Source organism: Aedes albopictus, chromosome 3 (genome assembly GCF_035046485.1).
Source record: "Aedes albopictus strain Foshan chromosome 3, AalbF5, whole genome shotgun sequence".
NCBI classification, from domain to species: Eukaryota; Metazoa; Arthropoda; class Insecta; order Diptera; family Culicidae; genus Aedes; species Aedes albopictus.
In genome coordinates this window covers 3382823-3397649 of record NC_085138.1, presented here as the reverse complement: position 1 = coordinate 3397649, position 14827 = coordinate 3382823, and the positions used below count along the sequence as shown (strand labels likewise).

The following is a 14827-nucleotide window of genomic DNA, read 5'->3' as shown; positions in this document are numbered from 1 at the left end:
ATACATATTACAGTTAACGCTTGTCGAACTCAAATCGAGGAGCTGAATTCAGTAAACGTTGTTTACCTTGTATGGAGTGTAGTAAGCTACGACTCTGTATCAGGATTCGAAGTAGGTCATGCTAGGATACGAGACAATAAATGATCATTCTGTATAAAGCTATCACCAAGATAAGTCGTCTTATTTGAAGTTCTACATTGGCAGCGAGGTAAAACCGTACTGGAAGATTTGTCGAGTTCGCGCTCGGAGAAAAGAAGGAACGATAGCGGTTGTGAAGTTTAGTGAAGTCAAGTAGAAGTGTGCCGAATCCAAGTGCGGAGTAAAAGAAGTCGGAAGAAACCGGAACCGGAAAAGCCAGCTGTACAAGTGCAGTCCGTCCTGGTCAAGGTCAAGTCAAGATCCAAGTCCGAGTCTGGTTCGATCGTCGTTGAATTCGTTACGGAATCCAAGTTTCTGGAGGTTGCTACCGTCTGGTTTCATCATGTCCATGGTAACTAACAAATTTGTTTATTTCTCTTGGAGATGCTTTTACCATTGTGTTTATGAAACGTACCTAAATGTAGGGATTTGTAAAATCCAGGCCATTTAGGGAGATGAATGTAGGGAACTCAGTAATGTGTCTTACAACAACACTTTGTGTAAATTTATATTAGAGTGCTTTCGAACAATCATTTATAATCATTGATCAGTTATCGCTTGCGCGAGAGTACGCGCAAGCGAATGCGCAACAGCGCTGTCAAAACTATAAATGTAAATAAACCGAGCGTTGACGCTCTCTTTAGTTTTGTACTCCAAACGAACAACAAGTGTCTTTCTTACCCCAGAAGAAACCCCCCGAGATTTACCGTTAATTAAGTGGTTTTAATCGCTAGGTCTAAAGTGTCGGTTTTGCTGTAGTTCCTCCCGTGAGCTGTTAATAAAGTTATTTATTGGTTCCGGTTCTCCGGATTCAAAAGTGGCGACGAGGAAAACTGGTGCGGCGGAGGATTTCGGCGCATTCGGACGGCTATACGGAGCAACAGCGGCAACAGCACTCCATCATCCGCGATCTGCGCGGCGGCGGCGGCGCTAACTGCGGTTAATTAGGGTGAGAACGACAGGGCACACAGTACCAACCTAGGGGCGAGACAGATCTAACGAGAGCAAATCTGTGCTCGAGGTGTTGCTCAGAATTCCTCACAGTTCCTCAGAATTTCTCCCATTTATGCCAAAGTGTGATCTGGCACCAATGTCAAACTGCCAAAGTGTTGCGTGTGCTGAATGAAAATTGCAGTTTTAGGGATGTCTTTCAACAAATTTCGTCGATCATCGATAAAAGGAGTAACTCAGAATTTCTCAGAGTTGCTCTCGTTTGCACAGTGTCTTGCCCCTAGGTACCAACCCAAAGGTAAAGTGGTAATTAGCGAGGAAAAAGTGTGCAAACAGTGATTTTCGCGATTTTCGGTGGAAATTTACTCGTTTCGGTGGTGTTGAAACGCCATTTGCTTTTGGTGGCATAGGCCGTGCGGGAACAAAAAGAACTATCACCAGTATTGTTATTCTTTTTATTTGCTAGTTCTTTTAGTGAAACGAAACCATTTTGTTTTAATTGTATAATAACAGTACCTTTTCTTTCTATTTCGGAGGATAAATTCACAGCGGGTGGCCATACGGTTGTTTCCGGGTGCTGCTGGTTCCTTCCCGCTGGGAGGTGGTCGGTTCGTTTCTTCCCGCCGGGTGGCGATTAGTGCCTGGTTCGTGGACATCGTGGTAAGATCGACATCGATCGGGTGAGTAACGATCAATTTTAGTGCGACTTGTGTTTGAAGATTTTTGCAATTTTATTGATTGTGTGAAACTGTTGTAGAAATTTTGACGTAGGACTACGCTAGACAAATTTTGATTGTTTTGAAAACTTTAACATTTTGAAACTTTATTGATTGCAATTAGTGTTGTAAACCTGTGAAGTGTATTTAACGACTAAATTTGTGTTTTTGCTTATTTTTGGCAAATATGGCGTATGTGTTAAATCCTAATATTGAGCCTTTCCGCAAAGGTCATTCTTTTTCAACTTGGATTAAACTATTAGGATTTCATTTTCGAGTCAACAAGGTCAATGACGATCAAAAGAAGGATCAAATGTTTTTGTTAGGTGGAGATTACCTTTTTAGTATGGCGGACAAATTGTATCCGACCGAAGAAATGTTAGACGAAGTGTCTTATGAAATTTTAATTCAAAAGCTTAAGGAAAAACTTGACGAAACTGATTCAATTCTACTACAAAGGTATAATTTTAGTATGAAAATGCAACAACATGAGGAAACTGCAAGTGATTTCATTTTTTCGCTTAAAGCTTTGGCGGAACATTGTAATTTTGGTGACCAAAAGAATCGCCTTATAGTTGATCGCATTCTTGTTGGTTTAACTGATAATTCCCTTAGACATAGACTTTTAACTGAAGATAGCTCAAAATTGACTTTAGCACAAGTTGAAAACATTATCGCTTCATGGGAAACGGCGAATATTCATACAAAAGCTTTGAAGAACAATGACAATTATGTCTTAGTGGCTTCAATTTATAACAGATATGCTTCTTCTAATGGAAGACAATTTGCTGAATGAAAAGTAAGAACAAGTCCCAAAGGTTTTCGTGGTTCAATGAATAGTCGTTTTGGTTTTCAATCTGCGGAAGATCGTTATAACGTAACTAGGTCAAGATTTCAGCATCCTAGGCATCGACATCCACCAGCTGGTACAATCCATAGGCGCAGAAGAATGGACGACACACGATGGACAATGGAACAACCAATCTGTGATTACTGCGGACGAAGAGGACACCAGCGAAGACAGTGCTACATACTGAGGGACGATTTGAGCGATGAAGAAGTCAACTACATTCCTGAGGCGGTTACCGATGACACAAATGGACTGTCCGAGGAAGTTGATAGGCTAATGACCATCGATTGTGGTTCGGACGGTAGTGATTCAGTTGAACTAGAGTGTATGCATGTTTCTTCCATTGAAAAAAGTGATCCCTGTCTATTGAATGTCTCTATTGAAGACAATCCTGTACAAATGGAGGTTGACAGTGGTTCCTCAGTTACAGTGATGGACAAAAATTCATTTAATTCTAAATTTGACATTCCTTTATTAAAAAGCTCTAAACAACTTGTTGTGGTAAATGGTTCCAGATTACAGGTGTCTGGTGAAGTGGAAGTTAATGTTCAACATAATGACAAAATAGCAAAATTAAATCTGTTAGTGATTGATTGTGATTATCAGTTCATTCCACTACTGGGTAGACCATGGTTGGATGAATTTTGTCCCAACTGGAGAAATTTTTTTGGTGACTTGATGCCAGTGAACAATATTTTGAAAAATCAAAGCAAAGCACTAGTTGCTGATACGAATCCAAACTTGTACGACATAGTTGTCAAGAATTCGACTAAAGCTGTAAAACATTTGGAAACAGACTTGATTTCAACTCGTGAAGTGCCAATTTTTGAACATTTTCATGACGTTCCCTTTTATTTTCGGGAGATTATTTTCAAATGTGATAATAGGTTTAATACAGAGAAGTCAATTATTACTATTGAAACAAAACCTCATACAACCGCTTGTATTTTGGACAAAGTTAAACAACCGATATTTTCAACGTTTGATTTGTTGGATGCTGCGCAAACCATGATCAACAGTGCTGCCTTAACGGGTAATGCTGATGTTTGCCTACGACTTCGATCGAAATTGTCTGTTCTTCTGGAATATCATCAAAAATTTGGAAAAAGCTTGATGTTTGAGAACAACTTACCGGTAATTTTACTGGATATTGCAAAGCAGACAAGGCGTTATACGTTTTTGCAGCAGCTTTTGAGCATTCTACACCATGGTTGGCAAGCTACCATTGATAAGCTTGTTGTTGCTTGTGGCCTTTGTGCAACTGTGGAAATACTTCCAAAACTAAACATTAGGACAAAAAGCAAACCTGCCGAGACACCATTTAGTAAGAAACACACAATTGATTTTCGTTTCAAGCACAATGCCTTCTTATTGTTGGTGAACAGTTTCTCTAAATGGGTGGAGGTAAATAGTATGAGGAAAATTTTATTAAAATTTGCTGATTGTTTTGGATTGCCAGACTTATTGTCGGACAAAGGTCTCTCGTTTAACACGCTATCAAAATTCATAACTAAGCAAATACAAAGCATTAATGTAACTAACAAACATTACAATCCTGCTGATACTGGCCAGGAAAAGCTGACATTTTACTTCAAGCATGGAATCGTTGAGTGGTGTGTGAGAGACCGGATGGCTTTGAAAGTTTTGACGTTGAAGGTTGAATTTCCTTCTGAATATGTACTTGCATGTTTAGTATTGATGGTTACCAACATGGTTAACCAAAACAGAAATTATCAGCTAATGCTGATACTACTGTTTCTACTGTTTTTGAAAGCAAATCAATACTACACTGACGACATTACATTTAAGGTGTGGAGTAAGCAAAACATTCCACATCTACAAGAACAACGGGTAATTATATGTTTTTCAAAGCGGATTTCTGAAAACTTATTACAGATCCTGGTAGATGCCGAAACGAGATCAACCACTCATTCTACTCGAATTCGGATCGTTGAAGATGGACGAGAACCAGAGCTGTCAACACGGTCGATACGAGTGGTCAAGACTGGTCGGTCAATGCCGGCTATCGCTGAATCCAATAGAGGAGCCGTGGACGGAGGTGATGTCCGGCAAATACCGGATCAGAGTGTTATCGAAGAAAGAAGAAAAAGTGATATACTAATAGAGCGTAGAAACAAGAAAAGAAAAGCCCAGTCGGAATTGGTAGAGCTTACTGGCCTACCCCGACGTTCGAAGCGAGTTAGGAAATCTAGAGTAGAAAATGAATTCATACTTTGTCAAACGATACCCCTTTAGTTGAATTTCTGTTCAATAACTTTTTTTTATAAGGAGGAAGAGCTAATGTGTCTTACAACAACACTTTGTGTAAATTTATATTAGAGTGCTTTCAAACAATCATTTATAATCATTGATCAGTTATCGCTTGCGCGAGAGTACGCGCAAGCGAATGCGCAACAGCGCTGTCAAAACTATAAATGTAAATAAACCGAGCGTTGACGCTCTCTTTAGTTTTGTACTCCAAACGAACAACAAGTGTCTTTCTTACCCCAGAAGAAACCCCCCGAGATTTACCGTTAATTAAGTGGTTTTAATCGCTAGGTCTAAAGTGTCGGTTTTGCTGTAGTTCCTCCCGTGAGCTGTTAATAAAGTTATTTATTGGTTCCGGTTCTCCGGATTCAAAACTCAGATTCCAGGCCATTCATCTGGAAGCTAGGGGCAAGACACTGTGCAAACGAGAGTAACTCTGAGAAATTCTGAGTAACTCATTTCACCAATGATCGACGAAATTTGTTGAAAAACACCCCTAAAACTGCAAGAAAGGCGAGACATCGGGCAATATTGTTTTGATTTTGCAATGAATCAGGCAACACCCAAGTAAAATCGGGAGCAATCCGGAGGAATTCTGAGCAACTCTGTGATGGGAAATGTACTCTCCAGCACAGTGTCTTGCCCCAAGTCTGGAAGCCCACTAACGTGAGGCAATTAGGAAGTCTCTAAATGAAGGAAACAATGTTTCAGGCCATTTAGAGAGTCAAATGAAGGGAACAATGATTCCAGGCCATTTGACTGATCCGAAGTCGGATAAAGTAAAGCGAAGGGAATTAAGATTCTAGACCGCTAATTTTGAGCATAGTTGTTCGGAAAAGTTGCCCTAAAAAGGAAAATACAAAATAAATAATATGTAATAATAAAGAAATAAAAAAAAATATCAGTGATTGCGCATTAAATCAAAGAAACATTTAACTTTTGAATTTCAGCTTAATTGCAACATATTGCCGTTCCATGAGACCGGCGATGGCCCAACATCTTCGCGATGGGAAGAATGGAAAGGACAATTTTTGGCGTACCTGGCGTTGAAAGGTGTTACTGATCACGAAGAATTATACAACGCTCTTATGTGCTTCGGTGGACCGGACGTCAGGAAAATTGCGAAAAATTTGGAGATCACCGGTAATATCCTGGACAACCGTTACAGAGCAGCGATGGAGGCCTTGGATAATTACTTTTCTCCACGAATGTCACTACGATACGAGCGGTACAAGTTCAGGCAACTCAAGTTTAATCCCAAGGAGAAATTGGACCAGTTCGTTCTACGTCTCAAAATCCAAGCAGCGGCATGCAATTTCGAAGATCAACTCGATCAAATGGTCATGGATCAAATCGTTTATGCAACTCAAAACGACGATAAATTGAGGGCCAAATATCTGGAAGCTGATGTAACTCTGGACGAAATGCTGAAGATTGGGCGTACTCATGAGACCGTGGCCACCCAGGTACAAGAATTTCGATCCAAACCAACGTATGATGGTATTGACGTCCAAGAACTGCAAGCGGTGTCTCATTCAGGCAATACTCTAAAGGATAAAGTTGGGATAAAGGTACGTGCACTAAATGTTCAGGAAAACACCCTACTGGCGATCAGAAATGTCCTGCTCGGGAATCGAGGTGCAACAACTGTGGAAAAAATGGGACATTTTGCACGTTGCTATTGGAAACCGCGCCAAACCTTTCACCCTTAGGACAGCAAGACAAACGGGCTGTTTCGGAAAGCTCTAATTATCCAGCCAGCCGTTTCCGAGGAAGCTCATCGAACAAGAAACAGAAGTTTGTAAGAGAACTGGATGATGTTACCGATAAGGTGGAGATCCGTGAGTTGTTCCACCTCGACAACAAACGCAGAGTAGATGCAGCTGTTGGGGGAGTGAAGCTTCGTTTCGTAGTGGATACTGGTGCGGATGAAGACGTCCTCAGCGCAGCCGACTGGAAGACCCTGAAGAAGGTGGGTTTCAAGGCATTTGATGTACGGAAAGGCAGCAAGAAAATTTTCCGAGGATATGGTTCAAATCATCCCTTGACAGTCCTTGGCGAAGTGGATGCAGAAATTTCGATAGGAGATCAAGCCTGCAGCACCACGTTCTTCGTAATCGAAGGAGGAAACTGTTCGTTGCTTTCCGGGAGGTCGGCCGAAAATATAGGAGTGGTAAAGTTTCTCAACGTAGCAAACAGCATTGCTTTGCCCTGCATCAAAGGTGAGATTTGATTATCAATTGTTTGTTCTTGATTATAATATATAACGAATTATGTAGATATGGCAGCTTGTATTAAGATTGATAAATCGGTACCACCGGTTCGCCAAGCCTTTCGACGTATACCTATTCCACTTGAGAAATTAACATTATTGAAATTAAAAGAATTAGAAGAGCAGGATATAATTGAAAGAGTAAATGAGGCGTCAGAATGGGTTTCTCCAATGCTCATTAAGAGGAAAACTGCTAACAAAGTTCGAGTAATTATCGATTTGAGGGAACCAAACAAAGCCATTGTAAGAGAAGTGCATCCTTTGCCAACAATGGAGCAAATGATTTGTCGTCTAAAGGGAAGCAAATACTTCACCAAATTTGACATTAAGCAAGCATTTCATCAATTATTGCTTCATGAAGAATGTCGATATATAACTACATTCATTTCACCGTTAGGTTTGGATTTTGAAATATATTTTTCGAATAAATATTAAAATCTATTGATTTGATAGGCTTAATGCGCTACAAACGTCTTGTATTTGGATTATCTGCTGCTCCAGAAATATTTCAAAAATGCATGGAAACTATATTGGCAGATATGCCGTGGCTGATCGTTTTCATTGACGACATTTTGCTACACGCTCCTGATCGAGAGACTCTCACATTAAGGACTGATTTGGTGAAGAAACGTCTGGCAGAAAGAAATGTACTCTTGAATGACGCAAAAACTCTTGAATGCGTAGAGGAGATAGATTTTCTTGGTTATCACCTATCAGCCAAAGGCGCGAGAGTTTCTAGTTTGAAACTAGATGCTATAAATCAGTTTCGTCAACCCCATTCGGCGGAAGAGATGCGGAGCTTCTTAGGCTTGGTAACTTTTGTGAATCGATATATTCCACATTTGTCCACTATCGCAAGTCCTTTATATAACCTAACGAAAAAAGGAATACCTTTTGTTTGGAGTCAAACCCATCAAAAATCTTTCGATGCCCTCAAGTCAATTTTAGCACGAAACGAAACTCTTGCGTACTTTGATCCTGAACTGGAAACTTTTCTAGTAGCAGATGCGAGCCCAGTTGGTCTAGGAGCAGTACTGTACCAAAAGACAAGAGAAGGTTTGTTCAAAATCATAAGCTACGCTTCTAAAGCATTATCGGATGTAGAAAAGAGATATGCTCAAACTGAGCGTGAAGCCTTGGCGCTTGTATGGGCACCTGAAAAATTTCATTATTACTTGTACGGGAAGTTCTTTTGGCTTATTACCGACCACAAGCCTTTGGTAACAATATTTGGAGACAGAGCAAAACCATGCGCTTGCATAGAAAGATGGAAGCTTCGTCTCATGTCCTATGATTACAAGGTAATTTATCAGCCTGGAAAAACAAATATTGCTGATTCATTCTCACGGTTATACCAAGAAATGGGAACGAACATCCAAAGTTATGACGAAGAAAGTGAGAGGATAATACGGTTAGTATCATTTGACGCATGCCCAATTGCTATACCGTTGGAAGACATTATCGCAGCTATAAGTCAGGATATTGAATTGAATGAGCTTATGCAATGGATTTCGTACCCTATCAGAAGATGGCCCAAAACGTTATCGAGATACAAAACGATTGCGCATGATTTATCAACAGATGGGAAACTAGTACTGAAAAATGATAGAATAGTTATACCTAGAATTTTGCAAGGAAAGGTTCTACAGCTTGCTCATGAGCCACATCTAGGATGTGAATCAATGAAGAGACGTTTAAGGCAAAAAGTTTGGTGGAGTCGTATGGATTTGATGGTTCAAGATTACGTGAAGCGATGTGCAGGCTGTTTGCTAGTATCTAAGCGAATACCGAACCTATGACCAGAACACCTCTACCAGAAAGACCTTGGCGGAAATTAGCTTTGGATTTTACGGAAGTTACAAATGGAATCCATCTCTCAGTAGTCGTGGACTATTTTTCAAGATACCCAGAAATTGAAATCATGACTTCAACAACGGCAAAAACGACTATTTTCAAACTTCGAACTATTTTCTCGAGATTTGGATTTCCTGAGGAAATTGTATGTGACAACGGGCCACCATTTGCTTCTGTTGAATTTACTCAGTTTTGCAAAGTGAGTGGTATCAAAATCTCATATTCAATTCCATACGCACCATTCCAGAACGGTTTGGTCGAACGACATAATAGGACATTATTGAAAACTGTTAAAATAAGCATTGCAATGGGGAGGAATTGGAAAGATGATCTGCAGGTAAAATGGTCTAACATGATTTTTTTTAATCATTTAATATTTGAGGCAAACATTTTTTTTTCTTTTCTTAGGATTTTCTTCTAGCTTATCGTAACACACCTCATTCAACAACAAACGTTACCCCAGCAAAGCTGTTATTGGGAAGAAATCTTCGAGATAAAATTCCAATGATCCGTGTATCCGAACATTCAAACCCCGAGAACAGAGTATGACATTCTGACAAAACAAAGAAAGAAAAAGGAAAGGAGTATGGAGATTCGAAAAGAAGAGCAAGAGAATCACACATTGACGTTGGAGATCATGTAGTCGTGAAAAATTTGGTGAAACCAAACAAGTTAGAAACAAACTTCAACCCTCAACCTCATGTTGTCGTTAAGAAGAATGGAACCCGGATTACTTTGAAGAACTTATTAACTGGAGTTGAATTCGATTGCCACGTGAATCATGCAAAGCTTTTAATTTCTAGTAACCCGGTCAATACCCGTAGCGGCTCGCCAGATGATGTCCTCGATAGTTGTGAAGAAAATCGTCCTTGTGAAGTCGACAATGGAATCGTTGGCCGAGATGAAACCCGAATGCAGAGACGTAAACGTAAACCAGAATATTTGAATGATTATGAAATTTACAAGCTAAGCAAACAAGAAATGAATTAAATAGTTGAATAATTGTTAAATAAAACTTAAACTTAAAATAAATAAAAAGGAGGAGAGATGTAGTAAGCTACGACTCTGTATCAGGATTCGAAGTAGGTCATGCTAGGATACGAGACAATAAATGATCATTCTGTATAAAGCTATCACCAAGATAAGTCGTCTTATTTGAAGTTCTACATGGAGCATCACATGACCTCATGATCGATCCTAAATCAGCTATTCCGATATCGAAGTAAAGTTTCAGATTGATACCTGGGCTCCCACTTAGTTCAAACAATACTGGAATAGTCTAGAGTCATGTCGTCAAACAAAACTGTATTGTACAGAGCCGGGGTGGCGAAGTATCTAACAAATCTGTCCAAGCAGTATTGCAGCATGCTGGTCAAAACATTGGTCAAATCCGATTGTGGATATCTGAATAATTATATTATTAGGAAATTATATGATGAATGTTCAATAAGTGCTATAATAAAAGCAAACGATTCAAAGTTATTGCCATATTACAATAAAATGGCTATTTAGTTTAAGGAGTACAACATATTGTCTATTACTTACCTTTTCGGTTCAGTTCTCGATGGTCCAGATCTAAGGATGTTTCTTTCCAATTACTACACCGTCCATGAAACTTGATTTATTTAACTTTTATTGTCCCTCACGTTCCTCATCAACTGACATACGGATTGACGTCCCGTTCCATCCGGTCGGTCTGCGTTTCCGCCCCAACTGCACAAGCCAACAGAGTGTTCACGTTCTTCTCTTCCCCGGCACCGTACACGTACCCATTGGCCTTATCAATCGCATTCTTCAGCCGCAGCAGACTGTCGTCCCTGTTGCAATCCAGCAGACAGAACGAAACCAAACTGTAGTCCTCGACCATGGAAACGATGGCCGCATTCAGCTTCTTGTACTTATTCTTGGGCCCCATGGAATTGTCCACGGACTCCAACAGGTAGCTCAAATCCAGAACGTCCGTGTAGTATTCCAGATTGAAGGCCAGTTTTGATTCGTACTCCTTCAGCAGGTCCGCCTTGGTGAGGACATTCACGTGGGGCAGTCCCATCTGCAGCATGGTGTGCAGGGACAACAGCAGGGTGGAAATGAACTTATGCGGCTCTGAGCAGTGATGGGATTCTACCAGGTGCACCGTGCACAGATGGTAACCAAGCTTTTCCAGCTGTTCGAAAATGTTCTTCATCGAGTTGTGATGGGTGTAGAGTTCCACCTGGCCGGGACAATCGAATATGAAGTACTTGTCCGGGGAGGCCTTCAACTGTTCCAGCAGCCAGCCAAAGTTCGTTTCCAGGAACTCCATGCAGTAGATGAGTGCTCCGTTCGGGCCAAGATTGAACTGCTCCATCACGTCTTCCACCGTTATGAGCTGCATGATGTCGATGGTCGTCTCGTACTCCATGTTATCATTCGCCGGGTCCAGATTGACCACCGTCACTTTGCGTTCCAGCTTTTCGAGGAACTGTTTCATTTTGGCGCAGTATGTCGTTTTGCCGGATCCGGGAGGTCCTATCACCAGCTGCCCATAGAGGGGCGTCTGCGTTCTCAGTGTTACCACTTTATTTTGCATTTTAAAACACAGAATAACTATGAATTTCTTAAGGATTTTATCTTTTGATTGTAAAAGAAACACAAGCGATGTGAACTCGCGACGATACGATTTTGTTTGTAAACTTTCCTTGAAATATTTCAATTGACAATCGAACTACCTGAATAGGGGTGTCCATAATCTCGTTTGAACTACTACGCACATCAACTTGTATTTATTGTTGGAAGCGATGCGACTGGAAAACTCTAGTAGGCTATGATTAGTCGATATGTCATTAATTAGATACGTAAAATAAAAATGTGTTCATTCTGTTCTTGCCCACTGTAGAAGAAGGTTGTTTCTTTACTACGACTACGGCCCACCTCCCATAGGTTATTGGCCCAGGGAAGATCACTGCGAAGATCGAATACGAAGATTACAATGGACGGTGGAAAATTTTGTATCGAGAAGTTACGAAGCGGCGGATATGAAACCTGGCGGTTCAAGGTCGAAATGTTGTTAGTCCGGGAGAATTTGTGGAAGTTCGTGTCGGAGGCCGCCCCTACCCCTCCGACGGACGCTTGGAAGGAAGGTGACGCGAAGGCCCGGGCTACGATCGCCCTTCTGGTGGACGATTGCCAACATCCGCTGATTAGAAACTGCAAGACCGCGAAGGCTACGTGGGACGAAATCAAGAAGCACCATCAGAAAACGACGATGACGACCAAGGTATCCCTGTTGAAGAAGCTTTGTAAGGCGGAGTACAACGAAAACGGGGACATGGAAGGCCACTTGTTCCGGATGGAAGAACTTTTCTCCAGTCTGGCGAACGCGGGTCAGGAATTGGATGCGAACCTGAAAGTGGCAATGGTTCTGAAGAGCATGCCGGATTCCTACGACAACTTGACCACGGCATTGGAGACTCGTGAAGACAAGGACCTGACCATGGAGCTAATCAAAGGAAAGTTACTGGACGAAGCGCAAAAGAGAATGGAGAAGACCCGTCAAGGCGAAGCCATCCTGCGTGTCGGTACCGAGAAGAAGACCATCGTCTGCCACCAATGTCGGAAGCCAGGCCATATGAAGCGTGACTGTCCGATGGTGATGAAGAAAGAAGGCTCGTCGACGTTTGCAGGACGAGGAGGTACTCAGCAGAAGCCCAAGCCGAAGGGGAAGACAGCGAAAACCACACCGTTTGCGTTCACGGCATCTCAAACCCGGAAGCAGTTGAAGACGTGGATAATCGATTCCGGTGCTACTGCCCATATGTGTTGCGATCAATCGTTTTTCGAGGACCTGAAGCAAAGTTCTGGCGTGACCATCACTCTAGCTGACGGCAACGAAACGGATGTCCAGGGAGTAGGAACCGGCCGTCTGTTCTGCTACGATGACAACGGAGAGCAACAAGAAATCATCCTCAGCAACGTCTTCTATGTTCCGGAATTAGAATCGAACTTGGTGTCTGTCGGAAGCCTAGTCAACAAGGGAGCAGATGTGACGTTCACGAAATCCCGAGGCTGCGTGATTCAGTATGGAGGCGTTGTTGCGGCAGTTGCGCACAAGGTTGGGGGATTATACCAACTGAAGACCTGTACCGAGCGAAGCATGAAAGTTGCACACCATACGAAGGATTGCATTCATTCGTGGCATCGTAAACTAGGACATCGAGATCCGGAAGCGATCCAGCGAGTTGTCCGTGAAGGTTTGGCGAAGGGCGTATCCATCAAGAAATGTGATGTCTACCAGACCTGTGAGTGCTGCGCTGAAGGAAAGATCGCAAGGAAGCCGTTCCCGAGAAAGACGGAGCGACAATCGAAGAAGATTCTGGATCTGGTTCATACGGACATCTGCGGACCGATGAATACTGTGACGCCGGGCGGATCAAGATACTTCCTGACACTCATAGACGATTACAGCCGCTATACGGTTGTGTATTTTCTGAAGCGAAAATCTGAAGCGACTGAAGTAATCGAAGAATACGTTGCCATGGTTCGGAACCGATTTGGACGGAATCCTACTGTAATCCGCTCGGACCAGGGTGGTGAGTATAAGGCGAAGCGTTTGGGGCAATTCTACCGAGCCAACGGGATTGTTCCGCAGTACACAGCAGGTTACTCGCCACAACAAAATGGTGTTGCGGAACGCAAGAATCGGACGATAGTGGAGATGGCTCGTTGTATGTTACTGGATGCAAAACTCGGACATCGTTTCTGGGCCGAAGCAGTGAATGCAGCCGTGCATCTTCAAAACATGCTCCCGTCAAGAGCCATCGAAAAGACGCCTTACGAAGCGTGGTACGAGAAGCAGCCGGACTACAGCAACTTGCACATTTTTGGAACCACAGCCATCGTGCATGTTCCGGCCGAGAAACGGAGGAAGCTGGATCCAAAGGGAAAGAAGCTAACATTCGTTGGGTATGCAGACAACCACAAAGCCTTTCGGTTCATTGACCCGGACACCGACAAGATAATCATCAGCCGTGATGCGCAGTTCATCGAAATGGAAGATCAGGAAGCAGATAATTCCCCTAAGAGTCCGGTATCGTCGCAAATTGTGGAATATGAAGCTGAAGTCATTCCGTTCAATCCCGAGTCTGAAGGAGATGGAGAAGTTTCTGATGAAGAAGGCAACGTTGATGATACCCTGGTTGAGGAGGAGCCTGAGGATACAGATTCCAGCTTTTACGATACCTCGAATGAAGACGAAGCTGATGGAGGAGATACGCCAGCGCGTCGGCCGATGCGTAGCACGAGAGGAGTATTGCCACAACGATATCGAGAGACCACTGGTATGGTGCGAAAGCTAACTGACGAGCCAAGGACATTCAATGAAGCCATGAAAGGACCTGAAGCGGAGTTGTGGAAAGCAGCTATGGACGATGAGATGACGTCGTTGCGAGAGAATGGCACATGGCAGCTGACGGATTTACCGCCGGGACGCAAGGCGGTTGGCTGCAAATGGATCTTCAAGCGGAAGTTAGACGAAGATGGAAACGTGGTAAGATATAAAGCCCGGCTAGTCGCTCAAGGATTCACCCAAAAGTTCGGGACAGACTATGATGAAGTCTTTGCACCGGTGGTTCGTCAGGTGACTTTCCGGGTGCTACTGACGGTTGCCAGCCAACGAGGAATGGTCGTGAAGCATGCAGATGTGAAAACCGCATACCTGAATGGAGAACTGGAGGAATCAATCTTCATGCGACAGCCACCCGGATACGAGGATGAAAACAGGGATGCCGTGTGTTCGCTACA

At 42.5% G+C, this 14827-nt stretch overlaps 3 protein-coding genes across 5 annotated transcripts; 2 read left to right on the top strand and 1 right to left on the bottom strand.

Moving 5' to 3' along the window:
* The first annotated feature begins 602 nt into the window (after nucleotides 1-602).
* On the top strand, nucleotides 603-7206 carry LOC134289470 (uncharacterized). 3 transcript variants are annotated; one of them, XM_062855327.1, is made up of 3 exons: nucleotides 603-1087; nucleotides 1626-5797; nucleotides 5874-7206. In XM_062855327.1, exon 2 carries the CDS (start codon nucleotides 2638-2640, stop codon nucleotides 4909-4911), a length of 2274 nt encoding a protein of 757 aa, XP_062711311.1. In that variant the 5' UTR covers nucleotides 603-1087; nucleotides 1626-2637; the 3' UTR covers nucleotides 4912-5797; nucleotides 5874-7206. The 3 variants fall into 3 exon arrangements, with proteins under 3 accessions (XP_062711311.1, XP_062711312.1, XP_062711313.1); XM_062855328.1 differs by lacking the exon at nucleotides 603-1087 and having other exon boundaries at nucleotides 1403-5247; nucleotides 5635-5797; XM_062855329.1 differs by lacking the exon at nucleotides 603-1087 and having other exon boundaries at nucleotides 1403-5247.
* Nucleotides 5664-10185, top strand: LOC134290111 (uncharacterized). Its single transcript, XM_062857147.1, has 4 exons — nucleotides 5664-5702; nucleotides 5874-6423; nucleotides 6495-7145; nucleotides 9458-10185. Exons 1-4 carry the CDS (start codon nucleotides 5664-5666, stop codon nucleotides 9478-9480), a joined length of 1263 nt encoding a protein of 420 aa, XP_062713131.1. The 3' UTR covers nucleotides 9481-10185.
* A 480-nt stretch (nucleotides 10186-10665) lies between these two features.
* LOC109414180 (GPN-loop GTPase 2) lies at nucleotides 10666-11701 on the bottom strand. The gene has a single exon (XM_019687963.3). The coding sequence runs from the start codon at nucleotides 11616-11618 to the stop codon at nucleotides 10704-10706; it is 915 nt and encodes a 304-aa protein (XP_019543508.3). The 5' UTR covers nucleotides 11619-11701; the 3' UTR covers nucleotides 10666-10703.
* Nucleotides 11702-14827: the final 3126 nt, after the last annotated feature.